The sequence below is a fragment of the Strix aluco genome, chromosome 21, assembly GCF_031877795.1.
Source record: "Strix aluco isolate bStrAlu1 chromosome 21, bStrAlu1.hap1, whole genome shotgun sequence".
NCBI lineage: Eukaryota > Metazoa > Chordata > Aves > Strigiformes > Strigidae > Strix > Strix aluco.
In genome coordinates this window covers 3,700,262-3,718,171 of record NC_133951.1, presented here as the reverse complement: position 1 = coordinate 3,718,171, position 17,910 = coordinate 3,700,262, and the positions used below count along the sequence as shown (strand labels likewise).

At 40.1% G+C, this 17,910-nt stretch overlaps 1 protein-coding gene across 4 annotated transcripts in view; it reads right to left on the bottom strand.

The window, feature by feature from the left end:
* Positions 1-17,910, bottom strand: part of MYH10 (myosin heavy chain 10) — a 102,844-nt gene that overhangs the window by 53,783 nt on the left and 31,151 nt on the right. For all 4 annotated transcript variants that reach the window (XM_074846976.1, XM_074846978.1, XM_074846977.1 and 1 more), the window contains exon 4: positions 10,618-10,645. In XM_074846976.1, the coding sequence (XP_074703077.1) occupies positions 10,618-10,645 (28 nt within the window). The remainder of the gene's footprint in view (positions 1-10,617; positions 10,646-17,910) is intronic.

Here is a 17,910-nt window from a genome sequence, read left to right as displayed (position 1 = left end):
CTGTTGACTATATGCCCGAATTCCTTTGTTACCTAAGCAACAAAAAACAAACTTGCCCCATGTCTCGATCGTAAGGCCAGAAATAGAATTTTTCAGAATGCAGATACATATATATTAATTTTTTAAAATCATTATATATATACACACACACTTTTATACTTAGCACCATTTTAATATATTTATATACCAGGACCTGGTTATGAGAATCACCAAGTTGATGGAAACATTCTGTATCTTTAGAAGCCAGTTTCAAAGTACAGTAAAAGACATTTTAAACAAACAGATTCTTTGCACTGCTCATTGCAGACTCTTAGCTAGTTTAAAAATACATTAATGGCCACAGGACTACATGAATTCATTAAGAAATAAAGTCATTAGTGCAGAGTGGTACAGTATGCAGATCAATAAAGAGGACAAATGCACATTTCATTTTTAAGACAAAGCAGCACATATTTAAACAGAATTTACTGCAAGGTTTACATAGGGGATATTCTAGGCACCAAATGTGACCAAGTTCACATCAGTGCAATCACAAACAATTTTTTTGTTTTGGTTTGTTTTTTAAACCTAGGTCTGGTCTTCCGATAAATCCACACATCAAAGGGATTACCAGGTCTAACTTAGCAGTGAACTACTCTGCTTTAAAAAATATGAATGGTTTTGAATATATAATGGCAGTGAACTACTGGAGGAAGATCCCCTTTCAAGTGAGACAGCGACTGCCATTAGCAGCTCTGCGTGTGTGAAGCTAAAAAGGATTTTATTACGGGGATTTGCATGGAAAGAGTGAAAGTACTTCTGTCATTCAACAGCTGTTCAGAAATTAAAGTTTGGAAGACAACTACTTTGTGAGAATGACAAGTACATGGTCTGTGTGCTTGTGTACTTCTCAGCGAAGATACTTATAATGGAAATGTTAAGTTACAGGGCAGGCGGTGGAATTTAAGCACGTTCTTTTGCAGTCTTTACAAGTATCTTTCTCCACCATGCTGCACACCCCAGGTTTGTAGCTAGTCTGCATTTACTTAGGTATTTAGTACCTTCAGACCTGCACTTCTTGATCAGATAGGCAGCTTAGAAGCATCCCTATCCTCACATTACACTTAACATGTACAAAAATGAGACAATACAGCATTTGACATTTTAACTTTGCATATTCTGAAAGGATATTGCCCCAGATTTTCAAAGAGAACGGACTGTAAAACCTGTTTCTTCTTACCTTCCAATCCTCCTAAATCCTGGAAACCCCACAGGACAACTGCACTAGCAGAGGTGGCCCCTTGCTAAGAGATGGCAGCATGGGCATTTCTCCATCCATTAGCAAGTCATGGGGACTGAGGAAGCTCACTCACCACGGAGCAAACTCATCGCAGAGAGTCTATGAGAGCTAGGTACAAGCTTCAGGTGAAACATCTGTTTGACCTGACAGAACAGTATCAGCCCCTAGGTTTTGCAGGAAAAAGACTTTTAACTGAAAACACTGAACAACATGATTCTGCAGACAAGCTGTGGGATATTTATCACAGCCGCAATTACCAAATTGTGGCCTGCAATACTAGAGGGTTAACCAAGGCACCTGATTTTATTGATGGTATCTGCTTATCAGAAGCAACTACATCAACCTGCCTAAAACCATTTCTGTTCCATCTTTCCTCATAAGACAAACATCACTGGAAAAATTATACAGACTATGAGAGATAAGAAATCATGGTAGTCAAATACTTAAAACTTTCTGGAGATAGAGGGTAGTTCCCTTGAAGCTTGTTGACTATACTAGCTTTGCTCACTGCATGAAAAAACTTGGAAGGTATTACCTGAAGAACTAGTTAAAGAAGATTACTCTGAGAATTAGCTAATGGATAACTGGGGTTCCTTTTTGCCAAGATACCATCAATATGCAACACAGAAACTGGGTGTACTTTGCGACCGCTACAAGTGGAATAGCAAACTTTGACTCCTAATGAAAAATACCATTTCTACCTGGTCCAGAGTCACCACATACAAGACAAATGTGAAGATTAATAAGCAGAAAAAAAAACCCAAAACAACCTCAGATGCCAATTCTTGCTTCTCAAGTCTTTATTTCTAGTCTCCTTTTTACTGCAGTGTTTACATTAACATAATTCATTACTGTAAGCAATAATAACAGCAGTCTTGCCTGTTTCTTGATGTGTATTAAAATATGCTTAATGCCAAAACTATTCGAACAGGTAAGAGAAATAAGAAGTAGAGCAAAATATTCATTTACATTTTAGAACAATACAATCTGTTCTTATTGTCATCAGAGCCTGGGAACACATTATTAGCTGTGCCTTTAAAACTAGATAAATAATCTTTTCTGTCAAATTACAGAAACAAAGTTTAAATTTTAAGGGAGAAAAATCTATTCTGACACATCCAGTGAAGAGAAAAATAGTACAATAAATACAGTCCAGATGTCGACTTTCTAAAAAGGCAGCACACAGTTTTAGAAGAGTCTACTAATCAACAGGCTTTTCTGGCATACACACCAGTAAAGCACAGGAAGGTCAAAAGCTTGAAATACATTCCTTTTACTAAAAAGCCTTTAAATCTAATAGTGGATTTTTTTAGAGAAAGTCTTTATTCAAGTTCTCATTCAAAAGCAACACTAATGGATGTTATCATCCTAGTTCTCCTCTCCCGGGAGCTTACAAGTATGCCAACTATTTCCTGCAGGATACTGTGTTAGATAGCTCTGCTGCCATGTACTATAAAAGAATTAGAAGATTTAGGATAAAGTCCTCTTTTCATCTATAGGAATAATGACATCTGCGTACTTTGGTTCTTTCCCAGGTGTACAAACACGCATTATAAAAATAAATTAAAATCTTCTACCTCTACCAACCTGCCCAAAAAAGGTAAACTTCTAGTAACACTATGTACAATATTTATGGAATGGAGATGGTATCACGAAGCTAAAGATTAACTTTTTCAAAACCTTGTTTTAATACATCTCAATTAATATGTTACCATAAATTAAACAACTAAAACCCTTGGCTGAGATCCTAGCCTTACTTCAGTCAATGGCAGCTTTGCTAATGACTGTGGTAGGGTCATCATTTCACCTCCTTTATTTCAATCTCAATTCCACTACTAGTAGAAACAAAATCTTTTGAGACTGAATTGAAATGCTGTATCAACTCCAGCCACGGGCTATGTCAAACAGTGCATCCGTAAGCAAACCATCTTTAGCAACAGCCTCAAGTTGGAGGGATAAGGTTATTCCATCAATTCACTGAAGGATCTCTCCCTTACAAACTGTGCTAGAGACAGGTCAGTCTGCAGTATTTAGAGTTAAAGCACTTTCCCCAAGAGCAGCGAAGCTTCTGCTCTGAAGCAGCTTCAAGCACATTTGATATAGAAGAGCTTAGTGTGAGCACTTTAAAGTTTTTTATGGTTTTAAATTCATTACATGTAAAGCTATGATGTAATTTTCAATAAACAAAAGTACTCTTCAGACAAATTTATCTCAGCTACAATTTGGTTAGCAAAAAAATTAGTGACTGACTTCTCAACCAGCTGCAATTTTTTTTTTCCCTGAGCAACTTGAGCCCAAATCTTGCACAGAAGTAAAATGCATTTCCTCTGCTGAACAGATTGCCATCTAGAAAACAGGCAAAACAAATATAGCAGGAGATGACTCGCAGGTCAGAAAGCAAAACAGGCACCAAGCAGCAATGGAAGCTGGTCTTCTGACTTTCAGGAGAGCAGTGTGCTCTTCCCATACAGCCCATTTATAATGGCAGTTATTATTCTATGAACAGGTCAAACGCCTATCTGGGAAAGACCCATTCTAAGGGGAAACACTGTTCTAAAGGAAAGCAGTCGCTTTTCTTATTGTCAAGCAGGTCTGAAGCATCTACACATCCTGTCAAAGCTACAGCACTCAGAATGGCAGGACAAGGCAACACCGCCACCTCTTCCTGAATTGGCAAATGAGTTTCTGGATTTTAGGGAAGTCAAATCAGTTTAAAGTTGCTTACTGAAGTCCCACTGCAAGGACTGGCACCCTTCTACCACCACTGAGCCAGCCATTAATTTCACTACCAGATCAGGAGACTATGCAGGACATACTAAGTGTAGTGCCATGAGTCACATAGGACCAAGGGACACAAAACCACACATACAAAGAAAGCTTTAAAATTCAAAGACTGACTCTTCTTCATCTTGCTATCTGTGCACAAAGTCTACTACAAACTAACAATATTTGTGAAGATAAGCATCTGGAATATATTAGGATGGTCAGATGCGGTTAGTGTCATCTATCCCATTACAGATCATCGCTGTGATTTAAATTACTGAAAAGCTAACCAAACAAGCCAGTATTTTCCATGCAGGAAGCCTAGATCACTTGAACCTTCCCTCTGCCCTAGAAGTTTCAGTCTATTTCTATCATTCCTGATGAGCAACAAGCTCTGGGACAAGAAGTTCATCTGGATGCAGAAGGTCTGTCTGCAAAGAAGTGGCAGCTCCACCTTGACACCTGGGCAAGTTCTCCTCAGTGCCCGATTTCACAAGAGACAGGAATCCCAACCTGCCGCTCACAGGTCCTGTGGCCAGCAGTGCCACGTTTCATACGGAGCAGCCACTTACATAAGGCGCTAAAACATGGAAGTATGCACTTAAATTGTTTGTAGGAGAAAGTAACTGCGTAAGTAAGAGCCCCAACAATGGTCTTTTGTCCTTCTCACAACAGCAGTTGCAAAGAACAGAAGAGACACTTATTCTCATACACAACTGAGCAGATCTTCTGCCAGTTACAAATTAACAGATATTTACAGTCAAGACCTGTAATTAAAAGGACGTCTTAATCACCTGGCTAATTTTCTGAAATGAAGAGGTATAACTGATAGTTTTGACTAGCGCAGAAGAGTCATTAATTGGCTTTACTATTTACAAGCCTGCCTTACAGCTCTTTCATTTCTCTCTAGATGCTTCATGTCATCTCAACACCAGTTGTCTAGGGAATGTTACAAGCTGGACTCTAGCCAGAGGTTGTATACAAAAATGTTTGGTATTTGCTGCCGTTGTCCTTTAATAAGCAGCCTCTATTCCCTCCACACCCCACCACTCCTACTGAAGCCAATTCAGATTAGATATCCTTGTACGGCTGCAAGCATCTGCTAAATGACTGTTTATCAAGCCCGGTCTCAGTTTTGAGAATACCATAAACTTGTGGTAAGATTCTCCGATTTAGAACATACTAGCTTAAAAAAGTGCAATACAGCACATTTTCATATTGGACTTTCCAAAAGTTGCCTTGCAGCTAAAGACAACAAAGCCAGGGAAGGTCTGAATATTTCTCAGATTCCTAGTATACCACAACAGAAATTTCTTCATATTGGTCAGCCTCCAACAGCCTGGCATGCCCATTTAACATTAACAGACAGCAATAATCAAAGAGCATCAAGAAAACTTAACGTCAGCAGCTGTAGCTTCTCAGAGAAAAAAAAAAAGCCTGCAAAGCTGTTCATTAGAACTTCACATCTCACAGAAATTAAAAAATTACAGTGTGCACATACCTCACTGTACAAGTTAGCACCACCTTTCTGAAAAGATTTCTTATAGATGCTGGGTTAATACAGGCTGATAACATATTTATAAGCTAGCAGGAACAGGAAGTTGCTGGAACTACATACATTTTCCTTTCTTTTCAGCAAACTAAGAATTTAAAGTCAGAAGATCCTAAATAAGTTTTCATTTGCACTCCAGTCAACACGGAGTGATTAGATGGAAACTAGTTAAGTCTAGCTTCCCAGAGAAGGGCTGGTTTTGGGGGTTGCTTGTTTGTTTTTTATTGAAAAGCTTAATGAACGAAACTACAAAGCAATAGAGAGCTCCAGCAACCTTACTAACAATTTGTTAGTGGTTATCATCCCAAAATTAAGCCATCCAACTTCAAAGCTAAAAAGAAATTATCACAATTATTGTTCATTCAGCTCCTCCCATCTCATCATTAACCAGACAATAATCTGGCTTTCATCAATGTCTGCTAAATTGCCCAACAGATTCAGGAACTGCAGGTGTATGTGCCTGTGCACATATTTGGGTTTTTCAGTTGGTGAAAGGCCAAAGGGCACATGAGAAATCACATCACCACTACCTGAGGAAATCAGGGTTATACCACAGAGCAAGACTGAGTCCTGCTGACATGGGAAAATGGCTTTTGGTTCACTCTGAGAAAAGCCTCTCTAAGTAATTTAATCAAAAAGTTTCTCCTACAAACTCTGTCTCTAGGGCTCAAGTACTGTCCAATTTACAAGAACAGATGTGTTTGGGGGGAAGGGGAAAGGGGCAGAATGAAACAAAAGAGACCAGAAGAAAGTAAGTCAGTGCATAAATATCCATCACATAAGCCACTAACTCAGAATAAAACCCTGTAGACTAGACTTCGCAGCAATGCAATTGTCTCTATTTGGTTTCCTAAAAGGTGGAGAGTGGAAAGGGAAGAGAACAGAAGGTAACAAAAAACAAAAAAAAGGAAGAAGGCACACCATTTTATGTTCAGAGACAACTCTTATTTCTGCAGCAAGAGCAGGAAGTCATCTATGTCATCAAGTCTGGATTGGAGAACTGAATGACAGCCACATCAGCTGGCAATCTGAGTAATACCCTCCTGAAGAACCAGCTTCCATGTTAGGTAAAGCACAAGATGTTCTGCTGAGACAGGCATCCAGAGAACGCAGCAGCATCGGCGTTTTTCTTTGCCTCTTGGTATTAAGTTTGACTTTGAGAAAATATTAATAACTTTAAGATCATCAGTTTATGCAAAACTCCTCATGGAACATCACCTGCTGATGAAGTTGAGACCTCCAAGTAATCCCACTACCTTCAAAATAATGAAATGTGATGAGAGGCATGCTTGGAGAATCACCCATCAAGGCTAGCCCACTCCACACAGTGCCTTTACATGAATGCCTGTGTCTGCAGAGGAGCTAATAACAATATTGAAGACAAGAGTGTTTAAAGGTTTTTCCAAGGTAGGTATGAATCCATCAGACATTCACTATGTTAGAACCAAAGGAAGGCATCTGGAAAAAGTGCAGACACAGTCTTTGAAGAGGAAGAACTTAAACCAAACCCAAAGGCTTCAAATAGCACCACTCTTGCACCTAAGAATGCCCTTGAGAGCAGCAGTCCTGGCTGTCAAAAATAAAAGGGGGCTGGATCCAGAGACCTGGTGTCATTCAAATACTATTACTTGTTTCTTTCTCTCATGTTTTCTTTCTCACTAGCTAGCTTGAACCACTCCTACTGGAGAAAAAAAAAAAGTAGTATTGTGAGGACTTTCAGCTCTACTAAATATCAGGGTCAGTCATGTGATCCAGGTCCTGAAACAAAAAGTTTGGATGAGATGTTCCAGGCCTTTTATGAATTGCCAAAGGAGTTTCTGAAAGCACCTCTGGTGCGGTTAAGACATACTCCTTTCACCTTATTTATTCCTGCCTTAGACTAACACCAGTAAAACCAGTGGCATAGAAGGGAAACACACACAGTTTACCTCTTTACCACAGTCAGCCATGCAATAGAAGTCCTGGACACTAGCCCACTCTTGATCAAAACATTAGACCTCCTTTTAGCCTGCTACACAAGGGAGGTTGCTATGGTCTTACCCCATTCATGAAGAGGATTTAACATCCCAGCCAGCCAGATGTCAAGTACCAAGTTTATAATGCAAACCTGACAAAAGAATACAGCTCTTCCATGAAGCCCATGAGAGAAACCATATTAGAGACAGTACCACAGCAGGCAGCTGTCTTTGTAGTCTATTTGCTCAAAAGATACATGCAGGGGAATACAAATGTTTGGGATGGCACTTCTCTCCGAATTGGACACAGAGCTGAAAAGCAGCCTAAGACAAACCTATTTTAAGAGAAAAGTGTTCATTAACCTGAACAGCAGCCTGGTAACCCCTACTATCCTTTTTTATAGTCAGAATCTAAATGGTGTTGATGGTTAGACAGAGTTAGGAAGGTCTCCTGGGCTATGGTGGAACTTTGGTGTTCCACTTCAAGATGACACAAACACCTTGACCTATCACATCATCTGTCTTCATATTCTCAAAAGGTATGACCTAGACTGGTCTTTGGTCCCGTACGTCCAGTTTGGAGATACAATGTCTTACCCTTTGTAATTCTGAGGTCACAGATCTGTCCACATTACTGAAGAAATTTGTATATCCTTGTAAACCACGTGCAGTGACATTGATCTTTTTACCCTTGATTTTCTTTATGCTGCTGTACAAGTACTTCAGTAAGAAATGAAAGTTAAAGTGGCAAGACAGCCAATAGAACCCAGAATCTGTTGCTCAGAAACACAGCTTTATTAAGACTCTGCCACACTTCTGTTAAGTGTAGCCTTTAACACTGGTACAAGGAAGACACAGAATTAAAGCTAGCAAAACCTTTGTTATGTCATGGTACTAATAGTTTCATTACTTAGTTTTGTGATATGATTCCAGGACAGTGTTGAAATCCTTCAGAGATGTATTGTTCACTGCTTCTGAAATTTTGCATGGAGTAGATTTATCACCAAGCATTTTACATGTCCAACAGAAGAGATGTCCTCATGACCATTTCTGAGGGTCTTAATATTAGGACTGCACTCATAGCAGTGCCCAGCAGCTCCAGACTTCAACACTGAATATGGTCCCATTCTCCTGAGGTCTGACTTTAAGGACATGTGTCCATTCCCCACCCCTCACCATCTGGAAGCAAGCTTCTCTCTGCAAATGGATGTACAGCAACCTACCAACTGCCTAGCCAAGGTGTGGAACCTATCACAAGACCCAGATATTTTGTGCTGAAGTGTGCTGTACCAGATATAAAACAGGGTTCAAATGTCTATTCAGTACAAAAGGATCAAAAGCTTACAGTAACCTTACAGGTGAGGTAATAACAAAATTGAAGGCAAGAGAGCTTAAAGGCTTTCCAATTTGCAAATTAACAGATCAGACGTTCACTAGATCCTGTAGCACTGCCATTCCAACCTTTGTGGTCTCGGCTGACCATGTAAAGGAGTGCAAGGCTCATGCATAGGCACAAAATATGAAGCTACTTCAAAAAAATTCACCTGGGGCAAGCACATACTGTCAAAGCATCCACAAACACACAAGAACAAAGCATTTCTTTTCACTCTGGGATCCCATCCCTGCTTTGAGGGCTGTTTTGTACATTGCACATATTTAGTAGCCATCACATGAAAACAGAAGTCCCACTAATAGCAGGAACCACAGACCTACCTAGACAAGCCTGTGTTAACTGGATCAACTTTTATCTTAGCACAGAACTGTATTTGCTTCTGTGTCCCTAGGCCCCATTAATCTTGTGTTTATAGTAGCCATAGTTCAAAAAAGCGTGGCTTGAAAGGATCCACCTTCAGTCTTGTATCAAGTCTGATAGTTAAGGCACTTTTGTAGGAAGCAGGAGATGAAGATTTGAACCCCTTCATGTCAAGAAGGAAACTAAACCCATGTCTCTTTCCAGCAATTAATCTAACGATCAAGCTATTTCAGGAAGCAGGCATCCTCACAAACTATGGCCTCAATGCAGCTGGTATGCACTGGCACACAGCACGGGCAACTGATCACATAACCAAGTCAGAGGCACGCTAGGTACCGTATCCTCCCTCTCTCCCTCAGATAATTGAATATGTTAAGTTATACCCAAAACTGCTAACTGCAAGCAGTTTCAGAATGGAGCCAAGGTGTGGTTTCACAACACAGCTGAACCATCCTAACCCCCAGGCTGCTACTCACAGGGACAGATCCCCTCCTGCACATTCATACCTCCTGCTTCAGACTTGTACTCCTCTGAGCCCAGAGTGCAGACCCAGAGAACTAAACTGCTGAAAAGCATTATTTGTGGCAAGGTCGGTTTTCTGCCAGCTCCACTCCCTGAACTAGCTTATGTTGGCTGCCAACCTCCAACACTAGCACAAGAGGCTGCAGAAACAAACACACAGCCTATGTGGGAGAGGAAAGGAAACTGGATCACCCCTTCTAACAGCAGCCCAAAGATAGCTCTGCTCAGTAGTGTCATAAGCCTGAAAGCACATTCGTGTGCCGACTACCCCACCAATGCACTTCCAGATCCCAGAGAAATTTAAGCTGAAGACAGGAGTTTGCTCCTGGGTGGGGCAACTTCAGGTGCACACAGAGAAAGCAAAAGGCAACCTTACTGTCAGCTTCAGAGCTCTCCCGTTTGAAGCAGATCCAAAGCTAAGCTGTTGCTCAGCAGGGTTTCTAGATCAACTTTTGATTCATGTCCCCCTCGGGCACTACACATCGAGTAGTTACAGCACAGCATTCCAGACAGATGTACACTTTTTAAAGCTTTTTGTTTCTGATTCAGATCTCTTGACTGACATTTTTAAACTAATTTCTTAAATAGCACATGCCTATAAAACTTTCAATAAGGTGAATTACAGTATTAAAATAATATCTCCCCAAATTAAGTATCACTTCATGTTACATCTTGAAGTATTAGTCACTGTCTGTCAAGATTAAAGATGAAGTTTTGACTACTACAGCTGTATCAAAGACCCCTTTCACAACACAGATTTCCAAAAATGCCCAAGTGAAGAGTGTTTACTTACGTGCAGAGAATTGATTGGTCCTCACGGTCTGCAAAACAAGAACAAACATGGTTACAGTTTTTTGTTTATGTTGTCCTGTAATTTGCTAGACAGTTTCTTTTAAACAAATATTTTTAAAAATACAGCTTTTCAGCTTAACAATTCTAAGGCTACTGTCAAGCAATTTTAATAATATCCCTTAAATGTTCCAGTTCACACACACCACCCCCCCTCACACAACAGCTCAGACATTCCTAAAAGTTCTGCCATTTCCTATAATAAAGCCAAAATTTTAATTAATAATCATACATGGTAATACTTTTAACCATATTTTCAGATAAAGCTGGCCCAACGTTTCTTATTATGCATCCTTCCCTAGATTAATCAAAGAATTTGTTTTTCTTCTCACTGAAGACTTTAATTTCAAGTATTAACGACCAGACGCTTGGAAATAGCACTAACATCTCCAGCAAACAAGTGCTTTATAGCTTTTTTTTTTTTTTTGAATTAACAGGCAAGCCTAAAGTGTTTCTATAATTTAGCTTCTTCATTAAAGACTTGTGAAAAGGACATCCAGGGAAATACTGAACAGAGCCGAACTCCACAATATGGGACGGCTCAGCACTTGTGACACCCACTGCCGTGCTCATGACCTTTGAAAAGAATGCCTGAAGGTCAGTCATACTCTGCAAGAGGTGTTTCATAATTACAGGATCTTTAACAGAATGTTTCAACATCATACACTCTATATTAAAAATTATATAATCAAAAGCATTCAAATATACTTGCTGAAAGTAAAATGTTTCAGTTAAAGGTGTTCTCCACCCCCTGTTTGAGCCAGGGTTTTCAACAAGTTCAACATCTTTTTCATAAATCTGCATCACCAAGATCTTTCTTTTACACTTCAGCTGTTTGTCACTAGGTCCACAAGAACACAACTGCCTCCTGTAAGCTCAGAACTTCAAACAAGTTTTCTGTTCTGATTGGTAATTTGCAGTGGATTACATTATAATAAATAAATTCAAGCTTTATTTTGTTCAAGTGTAAAACTCAGGACTACACATTAGACTCCCTGCCACCCTCTGCATACACTCCTCCTTGAACACAGCGCTCTGACAGACCACAGAAAGGGAGCAATTGGTAACGGGATGATTGTTATTCCTTGTGGGACACAGAGCTCAGTTCTAGCAGGAGGAATAGACAGCTTCAGTTGCCACAAGGCAGCTTCCCCACATGCTTAATAGGTTTGAAACAGATCTGTGTCCATATATACAGCCTCAATACATTTATGACCATTTCTGATAAGCAAAGTAACATAAACAACATTTCACAGTTCTTCTGGACCCATTAGAAACAATTGTTAAACCGAGTTGCAAATTACTGTTGAATTTTGCCCGTTGTATGAAACCAGTCATCCTACCTATGGAAAGAGCAGAGTTCATAGTGCTCTTGTGAAGCAGAATTTCAACTTTAGATAGGTAGCATGTTAAAAAACAATAAAAATACAGCAGTGAGCTGTGTTTCTCCCCATCACACTGCCTGATGAACAACCCAGATACAACACCAGTTCATGTTCAGCCACATCAGCTCGCTGAGCAGGCCAGCCACAGAGCAGAATACGAGTTTCAGCACAGCCAGGCTGCCCACCAGGGCACAGGCAGACACCCAGGTTTGGATCAGCACAGGCAGAGAGCCCAGCAACTGGCGTATACAGCCAAAATAAAGACAGGCTGCTCTTGAAGGGTCAGTCATGTCCTGTCCCCTTCCTCCAGCTGTGCCAGCACTCATGTCATCAGTGTAGCACAGACAAGAGGTGAACAGGAAAGCTTCCTGACAAGTTGTTTTTTGGTCCGATTTGTGCTGAGCTGAATCGGTGCCCTCATACACTGTACAAAAACCTGTACTTGTGGGAGACCTGACATCCCTTTTCTACACAGCAGTCCCAATCTACCTTAGACCAAAAGGCGATGTTCATACAGCCACATCTAAAAAAGCAAACCAGCTAGAAAAGACCTGGTCTCAGCAAAATATTGTTATTTTAATTAGTTTATGAACAGAAAGTTTGAAGGACGTGAAGTCAAGTCTCTCAAAGCAAGCAGATGCTATTGCCACAGCTAGCTAAACCAGAGGCTTGTGGACTGCACCACTATATTTTAACATCAAATATGATGGAAAATATGAGGTGCCTTCTGACTAAAAAATGTTAAAAACATGCACAGTTGTACTTTGAACCCCTTGCACTAGCTTGTTCAAAAATAGCAAGAAATACTAGTCATCCTCTTACCCGTTGTGCAGACAAACTGCATTGGGTTGCACTTCACCAGGAGCACAAGTCAAATGCTGCACCCCTGTGACTATCTGTGTCCTGCAAGCAGAGGTTAGCTCCAAAAATCCTACCTACAGGGTAATAAACAGAGCAGAATGATTGTAGTAGGAGAGCAGAAGAATGTTAGTTTAGATTATCAAAAGTGGGAAAGAAAATAAGACTCGAAAAGTTGATGATACTCCTGACAAGACTGCAGGGATGGTACCAGATCATTTCCTGCATCTGCATGATGTATAGCAACTCCTGTACAGACACACCAAAAAAAGGAAGGGGGAAGCCTGTGACTGCAAGAAATAAAAGCTGAGAGAAGGCAAAAGCAGCGGGAGTATGACAACAGAAACATTAAGAAAACACTCTAAAAACGTTTATGTGCTTTGGGTTTTGATATACAGCAGCTGGTCTTTCAAGTCTTATCAGAAATAACTTTTTAGTCCCAGCAGGAGACAAACCCCAGAACCCCAGCAGTCAGATGTACTGTATGCCTCATTGTCAGCATAAACTAGAAAAAAGTGCAACTTTCTGACCCTGACCTGTTTCCAGGGGTAGCTAATAGTGACTCATGCACTTCACAGACAACCCCATATGCCAGCAAAAAAACCCAAAACAAACCAAAACCACAGGACAGTAAAAATCATTTATTCTTTTAGAATAAACTACTGAATCCCAAGTTGGTGCCATGAGTAAAGCAGAAAATTAGTATTTCCTAGCTTTAATATTTATTGAGACATTTGCTAAGTGACTTTAGAATTTTCCCCTTTTTTCACTTTCCAAGAATAACTTCTCTCTGTAATTTTGTCACTGTAGCTAGGTCACTTTGTCAAAAACTACAGTGTCCTTTAAACTACAGCTCTTCAGTTTATCACTTCTTAAGAATCAAGAACACAGGTAACATTTGCCTTCAGACTGAAACTAGTTTATTTGAAGGTAACGTGCATTTGTCAATGCTTTGTATCGTGACATATTTTACCTGTCAATTTACCATGCAAAACTAGTGTTCTACAACATGGAAGACACTGTATAAATGAATTTTCTCACCCAGTCAGTCCTAGAGAAAGTCTACAAGTCCAGACAATTGTATGTATTTTGTCATGTCAGAAGCTCCAGCAACTGCAGCAGAGCTTTCTTCTTTTCTATGTCCAGGAGCCTGAATTAACAGAGACCTTATAAAGGAAGTTATCTGGTACTCAAGTACGTTACTCCAAATCCATTTTTCTGTGTCCATCTAGACTCTGAACCTCACAGACTATGAAAGTTGAAGACAGACAACAACAAGCTTCAGGTTTTGCCTTCTGATCACGGGCTAATGGCCAGTTCCAGCATCTAGCACGCAACTAACAATAACAAAAAAATTACAGCTTGAAGGCTCAGGATGATGCTTTGTGTTGTCAAATGCTGGATGCCTTTCGTCCCAAGAAAAAGAGCTGATCTCACCAGACTCATACTGAAAAACTTTCTGACAAAAGAACTAACATGGAAGAGTTGTTTCTGGTTTGTTTGTTTTGACGACCCCCACCCACCCCCACAAAAAAAAAAAAGAAAAACCACAATTTATCTGTAGCCTTGATTTCAGAGCAGCTGGTCCCCTTCCCAAAGGCTCCAAGGAGCAGTAACTACATATCTGTTAGTCTGTCTTTTGAAAGAACCGAGCTCTTATCTGGCACTTTTGCCAGATGAGTTATCTGGGGCAGGGAAGAAGTACTAAACTTCTCGTCTTTGGACATTTATCTCAACAATACTTTCCAAAAACTGCATGATACTCAGTGACCCAGCTTCAACCTGAAGGGCAGCACGAAGCCCGCAAGACAGATTATTTTTTTTTTAATGACAGAGAATGTGCCTAAATTTTAAGAATAATCTGCCATCCTTTGCAAAAGTTTTAATAGCAATTTTTTATTAAAGCCACAGAGTTTTGAGGTGGCTGTTCATGGAAATCTAAAAATACTTGAGAAACACTTAAGTTTCTACATACATCTTGTAATTAAGAACAGACCAAAACCGTCTCCCTCTAGTAAAGTCTTCATGAGATAACATTACTCTAACAAACAGATTTGTAGGAATGTATGAAGATTAAACCAATGCAACAAATCCCTTGGGGTTTATAAGCAATTGAAGTAGTAAAAAACAAAACAAGTTAGCAGACAATCCTTATCTCCAACCTTTAGGGCAACTGAAATAGCAAATACAAATAAATTACTCTCATGAATAGCATTAGCAAATATGATATTAGTTGTTACTCCATGCAAAGGGTGAGAAAGGGTATTGGTCTGGAATGGTTGATACTCCAAAGTCACAATGGGTACATTACATTTTCAGCATGTAAGCAGACACTTTAGTGGGGAAAAAAGCACCTATAAGACAACTTGAATAACACAACTTTTGATATTAGCATAAATATCTTGCAAGTTACTCCCATATAACTCAATACAGTTTCATTATAAGGCTGAGCCAAACTATCAGCTTCCAGTCTCTTAGGAAAAGGTACGTCACAGCTCTGCCATATCAACAGCACAGTCTGTCCCCAGAGCAGACTCTGGTGCTTGTCTCATCATAGGTTAAAGCAACTCAGCTCACTAATCAAAGATACTCAGTAAGTCAATTTAACTCAATCAGATGAATATAAGCATGAGGACGAGTATGTTGTAAGAGGGGATTAAATAAGAGAACCAAGCTCTTAATCCAAGCTACATCATAAGACCAACCCTTTGGTTTTAAACCAACACAAGAGTTCTATTGGAATCTATCACTTCAGAGATATACTGCTTGGATTTAAATATATCCCAAGGTCTTCAAACTACACTGAAGACCATAACATTCAAGCTGCACAGAGAAGGATTACTACAGTATTCTTAATTTGAAAAACAAATTTCCAAAGTTATGCAGAGTCTATAAATAAAAACAAAGTTTGAATTTCTGCTTATGAAGTAAGCTTTCTATAGACTAGTATTGTCCTTTGGAATGGAAGAATTTGGAAGCACAAAGGCAATACAACCTGGCACTAGCCTTAGGCCGAAGCTCCCCCACTGCTGTCAAATTGAGCTGCCATTGACGTCTCTGCTTCCTCCACCCAGTATCACCATCCCATTCCTCCCCTTGAAGCAGCAGTGGACTGCACAGATGCAGATGATGCCTGTTCAAGTAGCTGATGGAACTAACAAAATTTAGTTTTCAACCAGATCAGCTCCCAGAGCCAGTTTATACTGCAGCCACACAAACACTGGAATTAGTGTATGGAAAGTGAGAAAATCACCTCTTGTACCAGCTACCCACGCTCTGGTCACCCTAAAGCTACTGAAAAACCACTCCCCAGCTTGGGTGAGCTGCAACCCATTCTCAAATGGATAGCTGGTGCCAGCAGAAGGGGCCACCTCCTCCATCCCCAGCATACATTCACACTGCCTCCCTTGAGCCAGCACTGGCAGTCACCTATAGTGAACCAATTGGTGCGTCATACCAGCAGAAAACTCATCCTCTCAAAATACATATCAAAAAAGTGACTAATCATTAGATTGGCTTACACTGTATCAAGCTATATATTTAGCATCTGGAAGTATCAGACGTAGAAGCAATTCTTTCACTCCTGCTCTCCTTTTGCTTCCACCCCAAGGAAGACTCTCACTCCCCAAGGTAGGAATCAGCCGCTCTCTTTAACCCCTACTGCTGTAGAGCTGAAGACATCTTACTGATGTAAGAAGCAGCAGCCACGTTAGGGAAACGCAATCGTACAACACTGAACAGTACAAATGCTTTGAAGAGAGGCCAAGGAGAATTACCAGAATACAAGGACAAGAAGAATTACAGCTCAAAGCTATTTTTCCCTACACTGTCTTAAACCTGCTTTGCTCTCGTCTCCCCAGAGGAACACGCTCTGGGGACAGCAACTGGCAGCTCCTCAAACAAACCTGTTGCTTGGCTGCAAAAGAGTTGCCATGTTTTCTTGTTTGAAAATCCAGAAAGAATAGATCCTGATGTTTACCCTACTATGTACATACAGTAAAACGCATGAAGTTTTGACTGTTAGAACACAAACCATTTTACTCCACATCCGTTCTCTCACCAAACTATGGAAGGATTTCCCCCCCCCCCCCCCAACAGACTAGACCTAATGAAATCCCTGTTAACTCTGGGGAAGGTTCCAGACGTACATTAAACACATTTGTTGGGTAATTGGTTCAGGCAGGATGTTCTGAAAAGTTATAGCTCAAAGCTATAGAGTCTGTCTATAAAAGAATTACTGTATTTTAACAAAGCAGCTTTTCTTAAAAGCATGACTTAGTTCTGCTTTGGTCACACTATAGTCATTCATAAATTGATACAAGATAGTCAAATGAAAAGGAAGAATCTGTCTTCAAATTTCCTACCAAAACTCAAAGGCAGTAGCATTGCAAGCACAGAAATTTTATCACAGAACAGAGCTTATAAGTAAACGGATGCCCACCCTCTACAACTGTCTTTGCTCCAATTGCCCTTCACTATGTTGATATTTTAAGTATTGCAAATGCCCGGATCTGCCTTTATCCCTCACGAATTGCTCAGAATGAATGGAAGAAGCCATGTGGAGTTATCCCACACAGTGAACCACCCAATCAGAAAGCCATTTTTTGCCCTTAACACAAATATGCAAATCTGAAAACAATTCCACAGATGTATTCCCTGCTTTCAGATTTAACATCTCTGATTATTTTAACAACTACAATTCTTGTCGAACACGGTAACTGTCATACAAACATTGACTGTCTCACAATCCCCCTGCCCTTCGTATAAGCATCTTCCCTTTTGCATACAGCCTTCATTTAGGTGAGAACATTAAATAATTGTGTCAAGATAAAAAGGTTAATTCTAGAAAAGCAGTGAAAATGGATGTACACAAGTATTAACCTGCTTTCCCAACTCAGGCTGAAGAAAAAGCTACAGGCTACTACATATCCAGCCACCAACCAGCAGGAAATTATGGAGAGGAAAATGGTTCTTATTTACAGGTACATCAAGGG